The sequence below is a fragment of the Uloborus diversus genome, chromosome 6 (assembly GCF_026930045.1).
Source record: "Uloborus diversus isolate 005 chromosome 6, Udiv.v.3.1, whole genome shotgun sequence".
NCBI classification, from domain to species: Eukaryota; Metazoa; Arthropoda; class Arachnida; order Araneae; family Uloboridae; genus Uloborus; species Uloborus diversus.
In genome coordinates, this window is record NC_072736.1 from 62,034,873 (window position 1) to 62,061,307 (window position 26,435).

Below are 26,435 nucleotides of genomic sequence, written 5' to 3' on the forward strand. Positions count from 1 at the left end.
AACATCCGCGGAAATTTACATTTCTTCTTAGATTTTGAAAGGAATCATATCAGTTTTGTATCTCTTTTATTCCAGCTTCATTGCTCATTCTTCCATTCATAATGTGGGGTACTCAAGGTTGGAATCAATGGGCATTGCAACCTGCAATGTTTAACGATGTGCCACACGAACAAAGTAAGAATTCCGTTATCTAACATTGTATGTATTGACAATAATGTTTTATCACACATTGTCGTCAGTGTTATTAGTTTTTTTTATTCTCATGCTCTTCATTTAATTGCTAATTTGTGAAATCGTTACCGATTGTCATTATCATTTTTTGAATATTGAGACCTAATGTCTTGTTTACAAAATTGTTTTAGTTTTCGGGGAGGATTTTTTTTTTTTTGAGAATTTTTTTCGTTTTTGGCAATTTCCGGGGATATTTCGATAATTGGGAATCTGCCACGGTCATCTCATTTTTCGCGTAAATAATTTTATTTTGGTAACCCTGCTGATTTATAGTAACCTTATGCGAATAGATTATTCGGTTCTCTTTGTTTAGATTTGCAACGAAAATTATCTCTTGCCCAATCACTGGAGCCAAAAATTGACACCAGTGTAGAGCGCATTCACTGGAACCAAAAATTGGCGCCAATGAAGAAAGATCGCCAGATTCCCAATAGGGAAGTTGCAACCTATTAAATGTTCCTATTTTGGCTATTGGATATTGTTAATTGACCCTCAAAACTAAAAAATTCAACATCGCCGAATTTTAAAACACCGTTGATGATTTTTAATGAATTTTTAAAAATCCACGCGCAAAAGTGCGCTCTTCTGAAACGTCATGAGCCTATGTCACAGGGCGCGAATGAGCAGCCTTCCGCCGAAGATCCCTTGTTTTCGCTAGGGACATTTTGAGCGCGCTGATATTTTTATTTTTTAGAAATTCAATAATCCTTTTAAACACGCTATGGAGGTCGGATTCGTTAAAGCACAATCTAAATAATCTTCCTCAAGTAATATCAATGATGATATTCGAATATTTACGAGAGGATGAGAGGTTTAATGTTCCAGAAATGCGAGGAGTTAAATGCGAGGAGATAAGCCTTTTACGTTTCGTCTTCCAAGTCGAAAGCACGTTTTTCGGTTTCTCCTATGACATGGGAACCGGTTCGCTAGCGTTTCTCTCCTATCGGAAAGCGCATGACGTCACTTCCTATGCCATTTGACGTCACAAGGGCTTGAACTTTAAAAATTAATTTAAAAAAAACTACTTATTGTATCGCAAAAATTTTTTCACCTATGATGTTCATACATGTTACTCTATCATATAAAAATAAAATTGAAAAATCGAAAACTTCCCTATTATTGAAATATTCCCCAATTCTCAATTAAGAGTTACCATTACTGAATCGTTCCCTTCCACCCTAACCCCATAAATTAATTAGTATATCAGTCTTATGCAGTCTTGCATAGTATAGACGAACGGCGTGTGCAGAAAATTTTTGACTCTGCAGAAATTTTTTCAAACAGCTGACATTAATTTAAAAAACATTTTTTTTAAATTACAAATCCCTGTAAATTTCTGTTGAAACCATTTTTCGAAAACCTTTTAAAGATGTTTGAAAAAAATTAATGGTTTTGGCAGTTTTCTTCTGTTGGTGAAAAATAAAGCATAAACAATATGTTATTGTAAAAAAAAAAAAAAATAATAAATGATTTAAAGCACTTTTTTTTGTCTTTTTCATGTTTGAATATAAATTTAATTCTTTATTCAAGGGTGGATTAGGCAAAATACTTATTTGCAGAAATTTTTCCAGTTAGGATTTGTGTTCTCAGAAAGCTTTTCATTTTATCTAAGTCTGGTCTTATGAACCGAATATGACTAGAATAACTGAAAATCAGTGCATATCACTGATGAAAAGGGGAGGCAGGGTTGAGTTTTTACCGGGAAACGCTGGTTTTTACCAGGACATGGGAAAAACTAGGTTTTTACCGGTAAAAAGCGTGGTAAAAACCTATATAGGAAATTCTATTTGCCCTTGCTAATTTTCTGACAGTCAGTGATTGATTATTGTTACCAATAAGCTTCTACATATATTATAGTTTATAATCATCTATTATTTTCAGGGGTCAATCCAGGTTTTATTTTTTGGCTCCCCATTTTGTGAAAAGGCAAAATATTTTTGTGAAATTTCGTTATTTTTGTGAAAAAGCAAAATATTTTTGTGAATTTTCTTTATTTTTGGTAAAAAAGACCTTCTCGTGATTTTTTTCTTGGAAAAGATTATATTAAAGCATTTTTAGCTGTCGTATCGTTATAGAAAAGCCCTAGACAGGTTTCAGGGGTGATTGCAAGTTCTCGAAGAATACCTGAAAGCTGTCAAGAGAAAATGCGCTGGGGGAGGGGGGAAGTAAGACCCTTAACATTTTATTCGTAATTTGACACATACATTACATTTATTGCTTTTTACAAATATACATATGCAAGGCACACTTTCTTAAGGTGAAAGTCTCACAACAGATTTCCTGTTTGCCCCTCTCAAATACTTTAAGAGCAATGAAAATTGCACATGCTGCTGAACGTAATGATAACTCCTAATAAATACAATATGAACAGACTCAAAGATATCACATATTTCTTAACACAGAAGTGAAATACTCATTAAAGATTCCATGTATGTGTTTGAAAAACTTAAAAGTAATTAAAACCCAAAATAATACTGCACCAGCATTCAGCGTTTAATTTTTTGACTTTTGACGTTCTTACAGAGTAGGTATTTCGTTTAAAACTTTGCAATTTAATGATGTTAATAAATATATAAGAAATTTTATTTGTTTGCCTCTTAACAAGGTACAGTAAACATCAAAAATGCAAAAAATTCGTTTACCATGGCCGATGTAAGGAAATCAAGATCTTCAAAACAAATAAAAATATAAAAACAGCATTTAAAATAATTTTATTTTAAGTAAAGTTATTTTAGAATTGAATTTTGAAACTCAACACAAATTAATACTAAATATATATTGCGTAATCAAAGTAAAATTTAGGATTTTCCTGAAAACAAGCTACCAATCACAAGTGTGCCTCTCCCGTCCCCCCTCTGACGCTCTCAAGCAAAAACACCTCACGCAGCAAGCAAAAAGATAAGATGGGGGAAGGTGGAAGAGGCTCCCGCGTAGATGCGTACACATTTACGGTTAAAAAATATTGTGAAAAGGCTGCCTTTTTATAAATTTTTGTGAAGGGGCTACTTTTACGACGCAGAATTTTGTGAATGGGGCCGCTTTTGCGATGGGGAATTTTGTGAATGGGCCCGCTTCTGCGGCGCGGAATTTTGTGAATGGGGCCGTTTTTGCCATGTGGAATTTTGTGAAGGGGCCGCAAAGTGGCCCCAATTTGGCGCTGGATCGACCCCTGATTTTGTATAAATATATTTATTGCATACTAGAAAATAACCATTGGGTCATTGGGCAAGTAATAAGATGACGGCTTTCTCATGAATTTCAGATGTAGATTTTTTTTCCTTTTAAAAATTATTTGGGAAGGGCATGGGGGATAAATTTTGTTCTATTAAAAACTTAAATTGATAGTTCCATTAAGTTTTCAATGTTTGTCAGTAAGTAAATATTAATTTAAGATAAACTAATTCATTTGTGCTCTATGTGTATTATATCAATATAGATCACAATCTTATTGTAACTCACTGTACAGGCAGACATAAAACGTATTTTGCTACAGATTTAAAGGGACACAAAGATTTAGATAAGTAAATCCATCTCTTGTTTTTTGTTTGATTAGAATTAGTTCCTTTTGTTTTAAAAATTTACATTAGAAGTAAAAAAGAAATTTCATGAATGAGCTTAAAGAGTATATTTTTTGAAAATTAAATATCTGAATAAAATTACAGAAAAAAATAGTACTTTTTAACACAAAAATTTTTACAACAACGTATTTATTATGCATTATTATAATATTTATCAAAAAATATATGTATATTATCAAGTCATAATAACATTTTTTTTCCCCAAAAGTTGGCAAACATTTTCATTTATTCTTCATTATACATTATTTTGAAAAATATCGATACAAATTGTTTTAAAACCAGTTTTTTTTCTTTTTTTTTCTCATGAAATTATCAAATCGTTTGCATGCAAAAACTCGCTACAACAGTTTAAAATTTACATTTCATCATCACCAAGTAAAAAGCTGCTGCTTTTTTTTATTTATAACCCGCTCCCCCCACCCCAAGTCCAAAACTCATTTTAGAGGGTGGAGGGAGTAAAGTGCTGTTGTAAATTAATAACTTGAAATGAGTGATCACTTCACTAAAAATTGATTTTAATTTAATTAAAAATGGGAACTGCCCATACTTACAACCTTAAACATGAACAGTTTTAACCATAATATACGTTTAAAGACAAAAACATGTGCACGGAAATGACAGAAACAATAAAACATACCATGAATATATTTTTTCTCTTCAAAATGATAAAAACCATGGAAAAAGCAGGTTTTTCTGAGGGCGGTAAAAACCGGTAAATACCACAGGTGGTAAAAACCATGCAAACCCTGGGGGGAGGGGGAAGGAATTGTTTCAACTGAAATCATAGCATGTTTTTAAAACTTGAATGAGAGCATACCTAGCAAAAGAGAAGTAATTCAGATGTACCTAATAAGGAACTTAGTTGAAAAGTAATTTTAATATGGCATCAGTAGCAGCTAAGCTTGCAGACCATTTATACTGTCAAAGGTGTCAATCATATTTAATATTGAAAACAATTTTACATTTAGCAAATTTTTATTATCTCCCAAAAATTTAATAATTTTTTAAATTAGTATGAAAAGATTGTCTTGGCTAAAAGAAGATATCGAGTTAAAAATGAATGCTTACAAAAGTTGAAATATCTAATTCCTATTTTCGGCATTTGTTGTAACTTGAACAAAAAAGCTGTAGAGGAAAATGGGGCATTTTCCTCTACAGCAGAACATTTACTCAGCGGGACTGTGGGAAAAAAGCGAAACATTTCCTCCAAAATCGGGACGTCTGGTCACTTTATACTAACTGAATAGGCAGCTGGGCTCTCTTTAATTATAAATACAATTGTGATGACCAGCAACAGGCCCTGGGCCCAGCTAGGCTGGTCTTAGACAAGTCCCCAATGAAGATAATTTCTTCTTAAAGCTATCTACCCCCTTACTCATTACAGCCTTTTCCGATAAGCTGTTCCAAGTGCCCACAATCCTACTAAAATAATAATTTTTAGCATAACATTCATTTCTAAAATTCACCTGTTATATTTGCATGAGCCCTGACTTATGTATGTGGTCAAATTGATGTCCATTTTTTCACTAATATGGGTTTCAAGTTACAACTTCACTATTGAACCATACGTTTCACAAAATACTTGAACCTATTCATTTAACTGTTTTCTGAAAACAATATGATTTTTCATGTATGGTACTTCTTTAAAATAACATTTTTTTCTTTAATTAGTTGATTGGGCTGCTTTAGCCAAACAATGGATCCAGATGCAGCAATCTCCGACGGACGGGCCATCGACTGCCCCTCCACCTGTTACAATGAATGCTCCCATTCCTACACCTGCTCCTGTCATGTTACCTTCAGGGCATATTCCAATGTTACCCCCAGAAGAAAATAATATCCCTTTGCTCAAAACTCCTGTACCTTCTGGAGGGCTGCAGGAACCTTTTCCCCCAGAAAGGCACTTTGAAGGTGAACCAGGTATGTTGCACAAATTGTTGTCATGGTATTGAGACACTACAGGGATATGAGTAAAGGGCAAAATTAGCTCTCTCCACCAGCCGTAAGGTGATAAAATGCAAAAGATGACACTTAAAAAAATCATATGCCCATTTCCACCCCATTGCCATCACTCAGGGTCACACACGTAGCAGAATATTTTAAAATTTTACTCACAGCATATGAGTTTTAGAAAAAAATATTGTATGAAATATTTACTTAATCCCTTAACGATCAGATAATTTTCAAGAAAACAGTCATAAAAGTGTCTATTTTTTTATTTAGGAAAATGATATAAAAATAAGTGTATGAACAACATGTGCATTCAATTTTGCATTTTCAATATTTTTTAGATTGAAATTTTTAAAAAATTTAAAATTTTATGAAAAGTCAACAAGCAAGCAGCGAAAATTTAAGAAATACGTCTTTTAAACATTAAAAAATAATTTTATCAATCTTTTGTGAAAAAAAAAGTTAAGATAAGTAAATTTTTCTTCTGTGGTAAATTTCAAAGTTTGAGATACAGAGGCCAAAGTCACAATCTCGTAAGTTAGTACCAAATTTCCTTTCTTCATCTCTATTACATTTAAAATCTGCAATTACATTTAAAATGAACTGGTGCTGCCATCTAGTGTATAAAGAGAAATAAAGTGTACTCCGGGCAAATTAAATGAATTGGTTTTAAGAGTTTTGTCGCGTTAATATTGCACACCCCAGTACAGCAGTATCACAGGAGCGAGAAATGGAGGTCAAAACCCCAGCATAGCACTTTTACGGGAGCGAGCGGAAAGGGGTTAATATACTGTCTCTTAAGAGCAACAGTAAGACATCTAATCCCAGAAATAGCAGTAAGATCTCCTACTGTTTTTCTGAGGCAACGATATATAGACACATGTAAAAAACTAGCATGGTTCATTTATCTTCCACAAATAAAGTGGAGCTTAGTTACAGATTTTCTGAGGCACACTCGTAACACTTCATTAAATTTTTTTTTTGAAATGTTTAGAATTATCCTACAATGAAATTTTTGCCATTAAAACAATCCTAGATATTCTGTTATCATTCTAAAGGGGAAAAAGAAATTTAATAACTTCATCTAAATTTTCATTGTTTGCATTGAACCAGCATCAGAAATCATGTACGTAACAGTAGAATCACCCCAAAGGTTCTTAACTTTTGTTAAAATTTAGTCCTTAAATTTTATTTGACTCAGAGAAATTAAATTCTATTTTTTTGGACTTTCAACTCTAAATAAAAGGGTTAAGTTGTAATGTCTATTTGTTATTTGTATGAATTAAGCTCCTATTGTTTGAGACTTTAAATTCATGAATGACATCAAAGTTACAAATGCTAAATTAAATAATTTAATTGCTATAAATGTTAATTACTATATTAACAAAGCCCAAAATGTTGAAGAAATTGCAGATGCATGGTTTGATGGGGGAAGAGACACCTTTTTAAATAAAAGTTAAAGCTGTTTTTTTTTCTCAGGACTTGTTTCATATGCATTTATTAAGAGGTTCCATGTAACCCTAAAACACTTGTCTGCAATTTTTTTGAAAAATTTGTGCTTCACTAACTTTGTGTTTACCATTATATTTTCTGCAAAGAGATTTGTCTCAATTTAGTGTCTATTTTGTTTAATGATGTTATTTCTTCCATTTTATGTATGTTTTAAGTAAAAAATTTATAAAGATGGTCAAATCATTTGTTATGCTAATCTTGCATTTTAATAATTCTAATCTTTCATTAAATCCTATCTTGCCAAGACCTTCTTTTATCACTTTGTCCCACTCTCGGGAAGAGGTTGCCAACATCTGTTGTTTAGAAATGCTACATTTGAAACTGTGAGAAGCAAAGGGATGTAAGTACAAAAATTAAAGATTTGGAAATCACCAGTACAAATTGGTAAGGGAACCTCTTCTCCATGTTGAGGCAAGAGATGGTACTACATACTTGCCAACTCTACTGTTTTTGACTTCCATTTTTTGCTCCCATATCCCGATTTTTCATTTTTTACTTCTTTCTCCCTTTTTTGCAATCAATCATCAAAAAGTTTCATTTTCTTCTCAATAAATGGCGCCATTTTCTAGTCACCTTTCCTAGTAAGGGAAAAATAATTTTTCCAATTTAATAACTCATTTTGTAAAAATTTATTTTCAGAAGCTTTCCATGTTGCATGTTCAACGAAACACATGCTTTGCTGAAAGTTGCAGCAAATTTCAATCCCTTTACATCTTGAAAATGTTTCCATAATTTTGAAAATTTGAAGTTTTTTTAATATGTGCTACCCAATACATACTTATTTTATATTTTATTTTCATAAAATATTGATTTCTTTTGGGGACTTTTTTGGTATAGACTGAAATGTACAAAACTTTGAGCAAATTCACTCATTATTTGGTTTCTCCTTTTCAGTATTTTTTATTTTTCTTTCTGTACCAATAAGCTTACATCTGAGAAAAAGCCCCATTTCACTTCAAATTTAGTATTTATGTTATTTAAAAGCATAATTTAATAGTTTTGTTGTGAATAACTGGTGAATCATCTATATACCTCTAGTGGAGAATCTAATGTTTTTTTTTTCTTCAAAGGTTGGCAAGTATGGTACTAGTAGCCCTGGTTGGTTCTGCTATATAGCATGATTTAGAAAAACTTTTCAATGAAAACTTGCCTAGGACCGAAACTTTAAACGCCTTCAGTTCAACTTGAAAATGTCCACTTAAAATCTCTCTGCTTCTCACTGCCTCAATAGTGTGTGGGTTTCTTAATTCTTGTTGGTATTTTATCTTTATAAAACTTAAAACATGTTAAATTAAAAAATATTTTTAGGTCCATTTTTGCCTAAAACAGTTGATAATACTTTTTGGAATAAACCTCAGTGGGAGTCTAATACAGTTGGTGATGTTGATGACAGAGTTTGGCCAGCACCAGCCGTTGAACCTGCAGCACCTCTATTAGCTGGGAAAGAGACTTTTGATTATGGTCATATGCATGATAATCCACCCTTAGCAATGCAATCTATTGATTATAATCACATGTCCGATTTCCCTCCGTATAATCAGGTTAGTACTGAGTAGTGATGTAAAATACCCGGGTATTTATTTTTAGGGGTAAATACCCAGGGTATATACCCGGGTAAATACCCAAAATGGGTAAATACCCGGGTATTTATTTCAAAAATTTATATTCATCTAAAATACTTTTCTGTATGTATTCCATTATGTATATATACAACCAACCATATACAAAACAATAAATTTTTGCCCAAAAATTGTATTTTGATCACATATTTAAAGAATTATTGTGTGAAACAGCTTAGCAATCTAATATATTCACATTAAATGTGTTGGATATGCCTAATCAATGTTGATAGCCAAATTTCAGATATAAAAAGCCATTCTACAAAAAGAAAAAAGCTTAACTGGTTACAAAAAAAAAGCAAACATCAATTTTTTAAGGGCCTAGTCTTTTACAACCCAGTAATATGTCCCTGCATGACATCAAAATGTAACGAAATGTCGCTCAATTTATTACAATTTATTCACGTATATCTTATGCAGAAATTTCCTCCAAACTTAGTTCAATTGTTCAGGTGTATTCTGTATCACACACACACACATATACACACACACATAATATACATAAACATTTAAAATTCATTTAAAATTTTTAATCTTTTATTTTAGGGTTTATGTTTAAAAAAGATAATAGTCACCTTTTAATACTACCTAAAAATTTTTTGCAAAATGCGCAATTACTAAGGGATTTACCTTGCCTTCGGATAAATACCAAAAAAAATATTTACCTTCCCACCCTACAGGGGAGCAAATGCAAATGAGCAAGGCAACAAAAGAAAATTTTGCTTTTTTTTGTTTATTAATGTGAAAACTGTTTCTATACTTTCCATGATATCACTTAAATATCAATAAAATAAATAACACCATAGTTTCTTAATAACTTCTCAGTTTATTCTTCCAAACATCCCTCATGCTTCCTTTTTTTTTCATTTTGGATATGACTAACCTAGATTGTGATTTTGAAATCCTGAAGTTCATAATGAATTGCTTATACTTCTACAATTATGACATTGAAAAGAAAGGTTCTTTGGTTCACGATACGTTTCTTTCATTATTTCATAAAGTCTTCCAATAAAAAATATTATAAACTGTGTAATACATATGTATATATCAGTTTTACCAATTATTTCATATTTAGATTTAAAAAAAAAATTCTCATTCACTTTTTTGCATTTTTTATTAAATACCCAGTTTTTGGGTATTTACCCAGGCCTTGGGTAAATACCCGGGTAAATACCCAAAAAATATTTACCTACCCGCTGGGTATTTACCCGATCCACATCACTAGTATTGAGTTAAGCAATTGGTTATTTCTGCATTTAGTAAAGCTTTATTGTGGTAAAATTTTTAGTATCTTATATTGATTGTCAAAGTAAGCAAGTATGGAAACTAAAGGGAAAGTTATTTGCCAGACATTTTATCTGCCAGCTAGAGCAAGATGAAAAGCTAAACTATATTTGATATTGTGAAATGGTTTATTTCAGTTATTAAATAATCCTTCTAAATGTATTTAAGATTAATTTTAGCATATCACAAAATTCATTCAATTTCTGTGTTACATAAAGTTATTTCTTTTACTTCTATATAGAAAATTTGTTTTCTGTTGCTGATATAATTTGGTTGTATTTTGGTTTCTAAAAGGCTTTTCGTGAATAGTTTTTAGACTTTTTTCTGAATGCAGCTTTTAGGTAATGCTACAAATTAGAATATTTGTCTAAAAAGTTCAACTATTAAACCACCATATAAGATCCAATATTTTTATGTCTAAGAAATTTTGTTTTAAAAATACTTTTAGGCTTATAGATTAGAAATTCCATCTTATTTTTTAACAAAAATTTTTTCATGAGATTGAAGTCCCTTAAATTTCTTTTTCATGGCAAGTTATTTGCTTGCAAAAACATAAAAAATTTTGTTGAAACCTTTAGAAAACATAACTCTGTTGATAGTTTGAAATTAAACAAATACTAATGGGCCGACCAGCAACAGGCTCTTCTGGTACAACAACAGGATCCAGCTAGGCTAATCCTAGTCAATTTATTAGTCCCCAAAAAAGATCAGTGGCTCTCTTAAAGCTATCTTCCCCCTTGTTCATTACAACCTCTTTCGTTAAGCTGTTCCAAGTGCCTGCATCGCTACTAAAGTAATTAGTAATTTTTCTCAATTTTCATTTAGGCCTGTAATTTGATTAGTTTTAAGACAATGGCCCCCTTGTCCTGCTTTTCATGCAAAAATGGCAGGTATGCATGTTTTTGTGAGCTCGTCATCCCTTTTGTACATCATTATCAAGGAAAAGCTTCAGATGCCGAAACAAATCAATCTCTAAGAAGGAGGTCAAGGTTATATGGAGAATGTTCAAAAACGTACGAGCCAAATGACTCCTCTAAAAACCCAGTTGAGAGGTTTTGCTGTAACGTTTCTGAATATCCTCTATGTGACCCTGACCTCATTCTTTGCAACTTTCATTTTGTTCACTCATTCTTCAACATCTAGAAGTCTTTCCTTGATGCTTAACGGTACAACAACGATGATGAGCTGAAAGAACTTGTTACCTTAATGTTGACTAAACAGGTGCCACCAACAAAGAGAGTGTGTAAAGACTTATAGCAAGCTATGACAAATAACTTCAAAATCGCAGTAGCTATGTCAAAAAATAGTGTAAGGCTGGTAGATACTTGGGTAATATTGTACTTGCTCTTGTGTTGTACTTGCTCTTTTTTTATTTCGAAACTGAACTAAATTTTCCAATGTCCCTCATAGAAGAGTAATAAAGAGACTAAAAACATTTTCTCTCTTCGTTAAAATTTGAAAAATATATAGCTACTTACTCCTGAGGAAGGTAACTATAAACATTACCCATCCCGTAAAACAACTACTGCTAACACTGCTCTTATGTGGTAGGGGAAGCTGCTGTACCCACAGATAAAATTTACTTTTTAATTTTTGCTGGTCTCTGAGAATGGATAATCGATCGAAAAATTTTCTGGAAGAATCTACAATTTATCATATTATTTGGCAATTTTTGTCAGGTGAAAATCTCAAAACTTTCAACTTCAAAAAAAATTTCTTAAAAAATATCTTTTTTGTCCGTGGGTACAGCACCCCATTCACCCCGCGGACAGGTGCCTTTGTACCCATGGACACACAAAAAAATAATGTGTAAATAATCTGAGGAACTCAATTATACAATCAATACATTTTCATAAGCCATTTTATATTGAAATACTTCAGACATCCATTGAAAATAACATTAAATAAAATATCCAACAGAAATTAAACTTCGAAAATTAATCGAAGGTGTTTTCCTTTTTTTTTTTAATTTTCCTTAGTTTTTAACATCAGCGAACTCTTCAAAAAAGTTATTACTCTTAAGAGAGTTAATAATGTTATGAATAATTAATATGTTTTTAAGCAAAAAAAAAAAAAACTAGATTCATGATATTATGGCTCTCTATATACCTACATAATAACCTCCATTTATATGCTATTGAAACCTTTAACCAAAATTAACCCATTACAAAAAAAAACTCAGTTTAGATTGAACCAACAAAAATCTATAAAAGTCGACTTCAAACGAAAACAGCTGGGATTGCCGATCCTACAACAAGTGGGGGTTACTTCAACACTATATCTCTAAGCCCTACTTCAAATTCATCATCATTGTTGAAAGCAAGTTTTGGATGTTGATGACAAGGCACTATTTTGAGGTACTTCACATTGTAAGAAGACTCACGTGTGACCCACAGTAAAAATTGCCGTCCATGGGTACATATGGTTATGTCTCCATAACCAAATAGAGGTACGCCATTTTGGTTTTTCATGCTAGTCACATCGCCAGGACCAGTTTTACAACATTAAAAATCAGAAACAAAACCTTCAGAATATAGGGAATCATGATACCTACAACAAAAATGAAGAATACAATCCATGACAGACAAAAAAAAAAAAATTGCTCATGTTTTTTTTTTTTACTTAGATCCTACTAAAATCGAAAACGTGTGATAGAATCTTAAATGTTCGTTTGATGGCATTGAAACTTCCTGGGGTACTGGACAGGGCTGCGGAGTCGGAAGCAAAATGGCCAACTCCGATTCCAGGATTTTGAAGCGTCCGACTCCGGCATTTTTTAAAATTAAAAAAAAAAAAATCAAATAACCTTTCCCCCCTCATAGGAAGGGGGAAAACCCCTAAACATAGATTGAAATATTAATTCCTTTTTATGAAATTTTCGCATTTTTTTAAATTGTAACTTAAGATGCATACAACATTAGAAATTAAATTTGAAAATCAAATTTTGATAATAGCCGATGATTGTGTAACCCGTGTGTTTCAACAAGGAAACTTGTGCAACAGCATGAGAATTTGATAATGTGCTTGGTAATGTTTAACATGCAGGGAAAGGCTCTATTGTAACAAGGCTGAACTCAATCCGATAACTTAACTGCTTTACTGGTAAGACTGTGTTATTTCAAGGGAATGAAGAAAAGAAAAAACCGTCAACTATGAACGCTATCTATTGGAGTTTAATGTTAATCCACTGGAGTTATGGTTTAAAATGTCAACCATCAAAATATCACTGAACAGGCAATGGCTTCGTTTAAATGTTGAAGCAATTTTTACCCGTCATACCATGACTCGCGACTTTCTAGCTATCCAATAGTTGCGATTTCTAAAGTAATATTACTTAAAAATCCCATTTTTGAAAAAATTAAAAAGGATTAGTTTACTCTCCTTTAATGTTTAACAAGTGGATGTTGATCAAATCCTGTGCTTTCAATTTTTGAAAGCGCATAAAAGAGTGAGAGAGTTTGAGAAAGGAAAAAAAAACTTTTTGCTAAGTCAAAATACTTTTCTTTTTCGAGGGGGAGGGGTTGGTCCCCATATGTTGGGTGACCCCCACCTCAACTAAATTTCAGAGTTTATAAAAATTGAAATATTTTAATTCTGAAAAATTTCTCCAATAATAAATCTTAAATTTCATCTTAAAAATTTCAACAAGAATATTGCACTATACTGCAAAGAGAGGTTGGCTGCATGCACGTCTGGAGCAAATTTTCCTCAAAATGCGATGGTATACAGCTTTTTACAAATAGCTTTTACTACGTATACCTACATTTCTTGGCTCAATTTTTAATTTTATATTTATTGGCAGCTTCAGAACTAACATTAATATGAAGATTTTAGGATTAACTACAATTATTGAGTATTGTAACCAATAAATCATGTACTAATTTTTTTTTTTTTGTACTTTTCAGTGATAACCAAAATTTCTTAGATAAAGTTTTTAGATTTGATAAAACATTTATATTTTATCGGATCTTTTGCATTTGCGCTTTCGTACCAACACTTATTTGAATTAACCATGCACCCTTAGGAGTTTCTCGTTTTGCTCAAGCGATACATACATTCCTTTTACTATTTTATAACTGAGACCGAGGTAAAAATATATCATTATTTTTATTTGAAAGCGATTTTTTAGAAAATGACATTTGCTATCAGTTAAATAAAGTTAGAAAATAAGCAAACTAGGAAACGGCGTAGGTAGCTGTTACAGAAAGTTTGATAAACAATCAAGCCAGCTGGATGCAACATTGACAGTAAATATCTTATTAGTATGCGTTTATACATGTAATTTAATTAATTCATAATCAGTTTTTTAAAAAATGCCAGGAGAGTCAGTGAAAATTAAAGAAACAAAGGTACCCAGAGTCGGAGTCGGGGCATGTTTTCAAACAATTCCGACTCCGACTCCTTTACCCCAAAATCAGTCTAACTCCGACTCCACAGCCCGGGTACTGGAGAGGACTGTGACACAAACGTTGAACCCCAATTAGGATCTCTCTCGACGATACCCGGAATTTTCCGACCGACGTCCGTAGGTACAACCGTCCATGGGTACAACAGCTTCCCCTACCAAGTTTTAATCATTGACATCAAGTATGTGAAACTGTCTTAGCCTTAGCATACAAAATTTTATTTAAAATCTAATCTCTATATTTTTATGTGTTTCATTATACTTTATTTTCAATATTATTTTACTTGTTTTCCCTTTCATTTATGATTTTTATATGGATAATGTATTGTTAAAAAATATATTACGGAATTAATGAGATTTGCATTATATTTACCCAGCATGAATGGTTAGATTTTAGAAAATGTTCTTTTTCTTTTTTCAGTGTTTAATAGATTTTAGGTATCCCAAAAAAGAAAGAAAAAAAGAAAAAATATTGAATATAAAGAAGATGAAAGGAATACAAGTATGATGTAACACTTCCATTTCATGTGAAGAATTTTATCTAAAAAATATGATTATTTATATTTAAGATAGCTATTTACATTACTGAAGAGAAAATGAAAATTATATATATATATACCAAATAAAATACTGCATTTTATTAGTAATCTTTTAATTGAATCATTTATTTTAAAAAGGTAACATTTCTCTTTTTGTTCTTTCAAAAATGAAAAAAATCATGTCATGGCCTCCTTCAATACTTGTATGTATATTTCGAAGGAAAAACATCTTTCAACTTTCATCAGTAACAAAAAAAATCATGTTGAGTTTGAAAAAGTTTTTCGATGAGTTCTTTCTTTTTGGACTAAAAAACAATATTAGGGGCTTTGCTCAGATAAACCTTGACAATCTTGTTTGCTTCAATTATTGCAACCGCGCTGGAACAGTCAATTGATCTAATACAAAATTTACTTCTTACTGAGCTCCGCAAAAATATTTTATTTTGTATACAGTTCTGGATATTGTACCTAGAACTTGAAAACAGGCACGGCAATGTTTTGTTAGCATCACGAAGTTGGAGTATACAAAGGATTCAATGAAATCTACTTTCTTCATTATATTGAGAAGCTATGGAAGAGGCTAAAGATGCAATTATTTTCTAATAGCTGTCTAAGTCGAAACTGGAATAATCATATTATTCAATTTTCTCCGACACTTAGTACAATTAAATCTTTTAATAAGAATGACTTTCCCTTATGAGAACATTCAATCAATGACTGATTGTGATTTTTGTGAAAATAAAAATCAAATGTGAAGATAGACTTTATGATCCTAAACAGATTACAGAATTAATAACAGAATTCTATTCAACCACTAAGTTTCATGTGCATCATATTAATTTTAGTAAATAAGGGCCCCGCCAACATTGCTAAGACTTCTGTCAAAGAGGGAAAAAAAATGATTAAGATATTCTGAAAGATCTAAAAGAATTGTTTGCAAATGGCAATTGCAATCATTTTATGATGCCAACTCTCTTGAAGTTGTAAATCCTTCATTATGTCGATAATGATTTATTTAAGCAGGAGTTCAATTTGATGAAACTATGTTTACATGTGACAGATTTGCCAAAGCAAGCAGATTACCCAGCTTTTACAATGAAGCTACCTGTTAATATCAAGAAAAATGGATATTAAAAAGTTGATTCGATACATTCAAGCTGGTTGCTGTTTTATGAAAATACAAATTTGTAGCCACAACGTCCAATGAAATTGATAGCATATAACATGTTTTTTATTTACTTTTGCACTATAGTAATTTTTTGCCTAATTTTTGAAATTGCACGGCAATAATGATATAAGTTAACTACGTACAAGTTTTCTCTAAAAATTTGTTTTATTTTTTTATTTATTTATTTCTTAAATCTATATAAATACATATTTTTTTATTTCCCTGATAAAAAAATTTGCCAAAGGACTCATGATTTATTTTGAAACGGGAACAACTCTCAAGTTTTAATTAATTTTATGCTCTAATTAACCAATACTAGTTGTAATTAAATGCACTAATACTTCTGTAGCCTACCAAAATAAAATAGTAAAGGGTCAGACATGTGGACATTCCAGATTCTTTTAAATTGTAGTTTTTATACTAGTGAAAAATTGTTTTTTAAGAGTTGTTACCTTTTTGAAATAAACCATTCAGTTGTGTTGTGTAAATAGTGTCTACATCAATAGCCTGATGGAACAAATAATTATATCAGAAAAATGTTTTTCTAATCGCTGACACTGCATATGTTTGTGTTCTAAGCATTTTGATTTTCATTTTTGTAGTTTTGCATTATTTTAGAAAAATTCTCTTTTAATTTTTATTGTGTGCTTTAAATAGAGTAATGATAATTTTCTTTATTTATGTGGATGAAGCACTCATAGTAAATGTTTCTGAAAATATTCAATTTTGTCTTTTAAGGTGCCTGGCTATCCTCCTGAGAACCAATATGATCAGTATTGGTCTCAGGTTAATGCTGCTCCTACTATTTCGCCTATATTTTTGAAAAAAGAACGTAGCAATGCTAATCTTCCCGTTGAAGAAGATACATCTCAAATAGGTTTGTTATATAAATGGTAATTTTTTTTTTTGCATGTTTGTTGTTTTTGTTTTATTTGTTGTTTTAGTTCATAAACTTGGATGTTCAGTTTATTTATAGTTGAAAGCAATTATGTTGTTACATTTCAAATATTTGCCATTTATTTTTCGACAGAGTTCCCATTCTCTTTAATAGGTCGTCGAACAAACCTTACTTCTTTTTTAATGGCTTTAAAAATAGCTGAAATCTTTGACTTTTTTTATATGCTCAATGGTGCCACTTCAAAAAAGTAATGCTTTCTGAAATTTTCAATGCTTAAGGTTTTTTTCTTTGAATATTTTAGAATCATACTTACTTGATTTTATGCAGAGTTGTATTTTTAATTTATTTATTTATTATATTTTTTCCCCTTAGCTTGGGGGCATTAGCTTGTATAATTTTAGCATATGTTATCATGGTAGAGCTTCAGTTTTTTTGGGTCTGATTTTGGTTTGTCATTCCCCCCCCCCCCCCCCCCCCTGAGCAGTGAACAAACATGCACTCAAAGAACCTCTCTCTCTCTCTCTCTCTCTCTCTTTTTCTTTCCTCCTCCTTTTTTTTTTCACTTTTATTTTAAAAATATTTTTTAAATAAAGGGGACATGGAAGGCATAGGCATTTGAATGTAATCAATTTGTTACTTCATCTGAATAAAATATTCTACCTAAAATTGTATGTTAGACTTCATATCACATGATCGTTTATTTTTTATTATGAATGCTTAACCCTCTGCACCTTCCCCCCCCCTCCCCTCCCCCAACTTTTCTTTTCACTTGCCATATTTTTTGTTTGTATCCTAACAGGTATTTGTAAGATTAAAGCCTCAACAGGGTGGCGACAGATCAGGGAGATCAGGGAAAAGTCAGGGAACTTAATTAATCAGGGAAAAATCAGGGGAATATCAGGGAATTTTGAAAAAAATAACAAACAATCAGGGAAAATTGATTTTATGAAGAAAAAAAAATTTTTTTTTGCTTTGCAAAATTAAGTCTCCTAATTCTCTACGCAATTTCCGGCAATTATCTGTTCAAAAAAAAAAAAAGTTAAAATTAATGAGGTGCGATTATACACTGCCGCATATTTGTGCATCTTTTTTCCTCGACGTCAAAGTATTGCATCTTACTTATTAACCACAGGATGCAAGATTGCTTCTGTGTCTGTAAAGTTGTTCATTTTACCTAGGTTGAAGTTTGCTTTCACGCTTTCAATACTACGTAAAATAAACAACCCTACAGGCAAAGAGGAAACCGTCATTAATGCCTTAAGCGTATTGTAATCAAGATTTCAAGAAGAACTCTTTGTTTTTTGAATTAATACTGATAAAAGCTTAAAAGTTATTACTTCTTCGCGTTTTTAATGTAATTACTAAAACTGAACATTGAATCAAAAAAACTTTGTTTTTTTGCCGTTATACTATTTGCTGTCACCACAGATTAGAAATAGAAAGGTTTTCTTTTTCAGGCTTAAATGATTCTTTTATTTTAAAACCATTCTTTTATATATTTTGAAATTAACCAATTGTTTTTCCCCCTTACATTTTAAAGCTGTTTGTTACAAAAGCAACCTAAATTTTTTTTCGATACAAACTGAAATCATTTGAAATAACTTGTGCACTTAAGTAAATATCTTTATTTTTTTTATTGTTAAAATGCTGTAACCATTCATTAAAATCTATGTTCTTGATTAGAGAAAAGCTCCCTATGAATGGATGTCAAAAGGTTTCATCTCTTTTGCCTAAATATGTCAATTAGTTATATAAGAATAACTACATTACTTCTATTCTTTCACTATTACTTGTTATTCTTGCAACAATTATTATACTATGTAAGAGTGAAGGCTTTCACGGCCGGTGTCAATATTATGAAAAGATTCCGGGCTGTTGTGCCGTGATCTGAGTGTATATTCTCCAAACGTTTCGGCTGCATCTGCGGCAGCCATCCTCAGTGGTTCCGAGTTCGTAACTTCCAGGGAAGAGACTTCTTGGCAACTGATGCAAGTGTCGAAGTGCTGTCAACATTTATAGGGCATGGGTCCTCTTGCTTCTGGACTGGGATTGGCTGGTGAACGTCTGTCTTCATCGCTTCCTGATTGGAGCTTAGGCTCTCCTTTTTCTGCTCGGGGATTGGCTGCTGGGGATTCAGCTGAAGGTCCGTCCTTGTTTCTGATTGGCTGGAGGTTCTTGTTGTTTTGATCCTTTTCAGTATGGGATGCCAGAGCTTGTTTATCTTTATTCCTTCTTCTTTTTTGTTGAAATTATTTGGATGTTTGAATATCTCGATGGCTTCTCTGTTCAATCTCGCATAATAATGGCAAGTCCTTGAAAGTATTTTTGTCTCTTTGAATTTGATGTCATGGTTCCCCTCACTAAAAGTGTGTTCTGCGACTGCTGACTTCTGAGTGTGGCCTAGTCGGCAATTTCTTTGATGTTCTTTGATTCTAGTGTTGACGCTTCTCTTAGTAGTTCCAATATAGGTAGATCCGCAGGAACAGGGAAATCTTCTCTCCCTGTTCCTGCGGATCTACCTATATTGGAACTACTAAGAGAAGCGTCAACACTAGAATCAAAGAACATCAAAGAAATTGCCGACTAGGCCACACTCAGAAGTCAGCAGTCGCAGAACACACTTTTAGTGAGGGGAACCATGACATCAAATTCAAAGAGACAAAAATACTTTCAAGGACTTGCCATTATTATGCGAGATTGAACAGAGAAGCCATCGAGATATTCAAACATCCAAATAATTTCAACAAAAAAGAAGAAGGAATAAAGATAAACAAGCTCTGCATCCCATACTGAAAAGGATCAAAACAACAAGAACCTCCAGCCAATCAGAAGCAAGGACGGACCTTCAGCTGAATCCCCAGCAGCCAATCCCCGAGCAGAAAAAGGAGAGCCTAAGCTCCAATCAGGAAGCGATGAAGACAGACGTTCACCAGCCAATCCCAGTCCAGAAGCAAGAGGACCCATGCCCTATAAATGTTGACAGCACTTCGACACTTGCATCAGTTGCCAAGAAGTCTCTTCTCTGGAAGTTACGAACTCGGAACCACTGAGGATGGCTGCCGCAGATGCAGCCGAAACGTTTGGAGAATATACACTCAGACCACGGCACAACAGTCCGGAATCCTTTCATAATATAATTATTATACTGTTTGAAAACTTAGTTCAAAATAATTTCAATTACTTTATAGTTCTATCATAAATACACATGTTTTTAAGAGTGATTTTAATAGTTTCTAAAAATTTACTGGAAGTAAAGTATTTTTTTTTAAATTTTATATAAATTTCCATATAAAAAAATTTATTATACTGTTTTGTAAGGTTTTTTCCAAACAAATTGACTTGATATGTTTTTTTTAAACATTTTATTAAAAAAACAGCATTTTTTTAAAATTATATCTTTAGTTCAACAACTTTACACAACTTAAAAACGTTTAAAATACTGCGTTTTGTACAAACATACAATGAATTTCAAGTAGAGCAAAGAAAGGAAACCATTATCATTGGTAACGTAAATCAGGGAAATTTGATGAACCTAATCAGGGAAAAGTCAGGGAACTTTTTTTCACAGTTCCTGTCGCCACCCTGCTCAAAAGCGCAGTGTAATGTATTGTATATAGATCAAGGGGTCTCCAACCTTTTTTGCTCAAGGGCCACATTGTAAATTTTCAGGGACGAGGGGAGCCAACAATCCAGCAATATTTCACTTCAGATGGTTTAGTTAGCTCAAGACCCCCCACCCCCTTCCCCTCCCCTACAGCCACGACTCTTTTTTTTCCTCTTGAATAAGGGCTCAGTAGTCAGAAGCGTGGGGGAGGGGGCAAGCCAGGCACAACAAGATGGTGGTTTTAAGCTGCCCCCCCCCCCTCCCCAGTGCCATATCTTTGTTACTTTCTTGTATATCTATATATATATATATATATATATAAATGGATGTTGGTAAATGTATGGATGTGTGTGTTCCCTAAGATCTCGGAAATTACCCGGCAGATTTGACTGAAACTTTCACCATTTGTTTTTTTTTGGTACTGGGAAGGTTTGTAGACCAGTTCGAAATAAATCCGATTGATAGTTCCTTTTTTATTCCAATTTAAGTCCCGATTTTTGCATAAATGACCCAATATGGGGGTGAAAAAATACTTGCACGTGTTAACATTATGTGTCCATAGAAAGCACTGATTTTTCTGCTGAAAATGGCATAGGTTAAAAAGTTCTAATTTGTATAAAAAACGAATTATAAGCTTTTTAGTTCCATGTTCGAAGGCTTTCATTAACCCAATTCATTATTTAGTGTATCATCTCGACTCCCAGTTGATAGCTAGAATTGTTGTATTCTTGAATAGCTTGAATTAGCGTTTCGTCTGACTGTTCGAGGCTTTTCTCAAATCGAATCTTAAAGTAACATTTTCCGACTAGATTGGCAAATAATAACTGGATTTGGCTGATTATTTTCCATTTAAATGGAACTTTAATATAATTAATGGTTTTTTTTAAATAAATTATTTGTGCTGATTGGACACTCAATCATTATCCAATCTAACAGCAGAAACCTCGCCAATATTTATGCAGAAAGATTTCAGTAGCGGATGCATTTAGCAGTTTTTTCAACTGTCTGTGAAAGACAGTGAAGCCGAAGACTTCGTAGTAATGTATCTTAGCTTTCCCCATGTAAACAAAATATTGCCATTAAAATAATCTTTAAAACTTTTTAAATATGTAAAATAATCCATCAACTAAATTAGGCAAATCCATAAACAGCACAAAACTTCCATTAATTTTTCTTTTTGCACAATTTCAAACCATCGCCAAATTTTACTACTTATTTTGGAAACATTTCGAATGAAACTGTTAAACGCCATTTTATGGTGACCAAAAGTACCTCCGCATCTGGCGACAATATCTCTATAATAAAAGTTAATAACATATCGTTTTACTAAAGTTAAGGGTAAAAAATAAGGAGGGGGAGCATTATCCAAGGTATCCCAAAATGATCCCCGCAAATTCGATAACATTTTAAATCGCACCAAGAACCAACCCACAATAATTAAAATTTCCCAAAATCATTAAAGCAAGTATAAGGGGATTACAGGTGGCTACATTTTTTAAAACAGTTAGTACTTCAATAGACATACAGAGAAGGTAAGACTTCATGTAAAAAAAAAAATAAGTATTAACTGATAAATCTTTTTAAATATGTGAAGTTTAATTTCATATTTCGGAAATTCTTCAAATTTGTATATGCTTAAACTTTGTGTTTTCATTTCTAAATGAATACTGTTTCGCTCTTTATACTTATTGTTATTTTAGTTTTATGAGTGAGGAAGAAGCTAGATTTTAAATTACATCAAAAAGGTGTATTTTAAATTCATTCACTTAAAACAGAGAACAAATGCAAGTAACGATTGTTTCTCATAATTATTGCTAACCCAGGCAACATCGGGTATTTTTGCTAGTCTAATATATAGAAGAAAGTATTGGATTCGTGTTTTTTTTATGCAACGCTCCGCCTTTATCTGATTTTAATATACCAGGGGTCTGTCCAGGATTTTTCACAGGGTCCGTTTTTTGTGAAAAATAAAATAATTTTGTGAAAAATAAATTATTTTTGTGAAAAATCAAATAATTAAATTTTTTTTCCTTGTAAAAACGAAAGTTTAGACTCTTGAGATGATGGAAACTGCATCATTGACACTTAAAGTTGAATGTTTTCTCTCTTTTCTGTTGAGAATATCATTCTTGAGTGTTTTTCTAGTATTTGAAGAGAGGGGGAGGCATCGCTCCCTGGGAGATGGGCACCCCTCAAGTATCAATATTTATCTACCATTCTACAACATGTTAAATTATACTAGAAATGTTTTTTGTATAGTATTTAAAATAACTGTAAGAAAAAAAATTAGGCAGGGGTTCAGCATTTAACTTTTTAACCCAAGACACTGTTTAAGAGCACAGAGTTTCGTTCAAACCTTATAAACTCCGTGATTTTCACAAAAATAAAAAAATATTTTATGTGTTTACCTCTTAACTAAGCGTACTAAACATCGAAAATTCGAAAAATCAGATTTCCACAGCGGATGCAAAGAGATTGCAATCCTCAAAGTGAAGGAATCAAAAGTATATAAAAACATTTTTGATAAAATTACTTTTGAATTGCATTTTAGAGTCCTATGATAAACATATCATTAATATCTGGACACAGTTGAAGCAAAAATAAATAAATAAATAAATAAAATAAAAAATAAACCATCGATTCAGCATTTGAATTATTGACTCATAAAAGAAAATGGAATTCCCCTTTAAAAACTTGAAATAAGCTTTGTTACAAAAATAAAGAGACTTTTCATTTATTTGCATCCTAATAAAGCGAAGTTAACTTGAAAAAAAGAATAAAATATGATTCTCATATCGGATGTAAAAAGATTGCGTTTTTCAAAATGTAGACATCTATAGAAAAAAATAACGGTAAATAAAAGTTTATTTACAGTTAATTATCCTTTTTAGTATCGAAAAACCAAACCCATATAACTTTCTCCCAAAATAACAGTTTAACATCACACCACCAGACACTAATTGGCGATAAGTTTAAATTTTGTAACCCTATCTGAAGCGATCACATCCGCCCCACCCATACTAACCTTTGCAGTTCTAAATTCATTTTGGTTGTATATTATTGATGATTAAATCATGAGTGGAGAGAAAAGTGCTTTCTACGCCTATTTAGAGAATGTTGACGCTTTTCCAAAGAAGTTTACAACAACACCACTGCATAAAAAAAAAAGTAAAATTATAAACCAAACTGACTTTCAGCTGTTAATTCCTTTCAAAGAAATCAACAACAGGCATTATATTTATTTGGCGGTAGTAATTATTTATGGCTTATAGGAGCATCACAAGAGTGCCGTTTTTTTTTTTTTTTCTTTTGCAAAATTAGCTGATTTTGTATAAGTTGATTCCTCTAATTCAACTTTAAATATGCTGTATTATTTTAATTTGAGATTTGCTCTTTCAATAAACAATTTGTGAAAGATCCGTTTTTGTTTACCAGAATTTTGTGAAGGGTCCGTTTTGGTTGATCGGATTTTTGTGAAAGGTCCGTTAACGGACCCAAATTTGCTCTGGCCAGACCCCTGTATACTGTGCTAAAATTTAATTTATGTGAAAAAAGTGAATTTATAAAATGTAAGGCACTGATAGATTCTTTATGTGCAATTTATTGCTTTGAGGAAAATATAGATAACAAAACATATAAGTCTTTAAAAGTTTTAGATTTTCTTTGAATAAGAAAAAGGGCGGAGGTGAGGAAATTCAGTGATATGCTTTAGAAAAATTTCCAAATTGAAGTTTTAAAATTGCAGCTTTTGTAAGTTTTGGTGGTGTTAGAGATGTTGGGAGACAAGTTTCAGAGTACACCTCCGCAGAAATTTACAAAATTCACATCAAAATTCGCATTTTTAGGAAATGTTAAAGAAGGGTTGGAATTCTTTCTCCCAAATTATTTTTCAAGAATGGAGACAATTTCAGATTATTGTTGGTGATGCCAAAGGCTTTTCTCTTTACAAACTACAGTTTTAAAAACGCACATTTATCTTTGGGGATTTGTGATGTTAAGGAAAGAAGCGAGTTTTTGGTGATCTCTTCGGAAATTTTTTGGGAATGAAATCCTAAAAACACCTTTTAGAATATCATCAATGATGCAAGAAAAATAGTCAGAACTCAGGAGCTATTCCAGAAACTTCTCAGTATTGAAGTTTCAAAAATATGATTCATATATGTTAAGACTTCTGTTTGGGGACTAGTACAATAAACCTCTGGTCGCAGTGCTTGGTTCGATTGAGCCCCCTTTCATTCATTTCATTTCAAGCTATATATCGTCGCCTCAGAGCAACACTAAAATATCCCAGGAATAACACTAAAATATCCTACAGTTGCTCTTTTGAGACATCGATATGTTGAGACGTTTGGGAAGGGGATGGTGGCTCTTCAAACGTTTGAAATTAAAAATCTTCAAAATACCACTGAAGGCTATTTTTGATCATACTAGAGGAAAAGTGCTGTTAAGCAACTTTTCTCCAGAATTTTTTTAAAATTCAAGTCTCAATGTAATTTTGAACCTTTTTTTTTTTTTTTTTGGCTTTAGGTAGGTAAGTGACTTTTCTCCAGGGAGGGACAGTTATTGATATGCACTCTACTAAGCTTCATATACTATTCTGTCATTGATGAACTTAATATAGAAGTTTTACTTCCTAGATGCTGCAAAAAGGAAACAGTTACCTGCATGGATTAGAGACGGCTTAGAGAAAATGGAGCAAGAGCGTTTAAAGCGTTTAGAAAAAGAAAGAGCTGCCAAAGAAAAAGCTGAAACATTGGCTAAAAAAGAATCCCTCAAAAAAGAATTGAACCCTGATGATTCATCTATGTTAATTCCTTCTAAATCAAAGTTTGTGAGTAAAATGTTATTTGTTAACTTATGAAAATTTCATAGTTTACAAATACATAAACATAAATGTTATTTAATTTTGACCCCAAATAAAAATTGTTTTTGCAAAAGTTCAGTCATAACATTTTATAGAATGTTTTAACTAACAGTTAAACAGCATAAAGAATAAAATTAATAAATAATACTTTGACAGCACATGATCTGACGATATCCATATTATATAAGTTATAAAAGTGGAAAATTTATGAGCTTGTCAACTGTAGAATTGTCTTACAATGAGAATTGCAACAAGATCTCAACAAACATTATTTTCTGGAAATCTTTGCTTTGGTTTTAAAATGTTGAACCTTTTTTTTAAAATAACAGAAACTAATGATAAACTTTCTTGTTTTTTGTGCGTGTGTTTGTATGTTACTAACATGTAGAAAAATGAAATTTCTCTTCCATAGGAAAGTGATAGTGATGTAGAAGCAGATGAAGAAACCGATACCTACACAGATGTCAAACCATTGCCAGTACCGAAACGTGTTCCATCCCCCGTTGAAGATACCAGAACTGAAGAAGAGAAAAAACAAGACATGGTAAAACATGATAGCTTTTAAGCTTGTTCCCATTCTTTTGCAATTCTGAAAGAAAAGGCGCTGTAACATATATATATTGGGCTTGATCCACAAAGCCACCTGTATCATAGCTTCCAACTTTTACGCATGTACAAATTATAATTTTTTTTCTTTCCCCCCCCCCCTCAAGCTGGCATTTTGTACTATTTTAAACATTTGTTTTGCCAGGACCCAATAGAGGCAGGTCTTGTTACTGTTTA

General features: G+C 32.2%; 1 protein-coding gene across 1 annotated transcript in view; it reads left to right on the forward strand.

Moving 5' to 3' along the window:
• Nucleotides 1-26,435, forward strand: part of LOC129224350 (arginine/serine-rich protein PNISR-like) — a 70,930-nt gene that overhangs the window by 202 nt on the left and 44,293 nt on the right. The window contains exons 2-8 of the mRNA XM_054858793.1: nucleotides 76-174; nucleotides 5,481-5,729; nucleotides 8,580-8,812; nucleotides 15,001-15,081; nucleotides 17,025-17,163; nucleotides 25,426-25,619; nucleotides 26,065-26,196. Of these exons, the coding sequence (XP_054714768.1) occupies nucleotides 102-174; nucleotides 5,481-5,729; nucleotides 8,580-8,812; nucleotides 15,001-15,081; nucleotides 17,025-17,163; nucleotides 25,426-25,619; nucleotides 26,065-26,196 (1,101 nt within the window). The 5' untranslated portion in view covers nucleotides 76-101. The remainder of the gene's footprint in view (nucleotides 1-75; nucleotides 175-5,480; nucleotides 5,730-8,579; nucleotides 8,813-15,000; nucleotides 15,082-17,024; nucleotides 17,164-25,425; nucleotides 25,620-26,064; nucleotides 26,197-26,435) is intronic.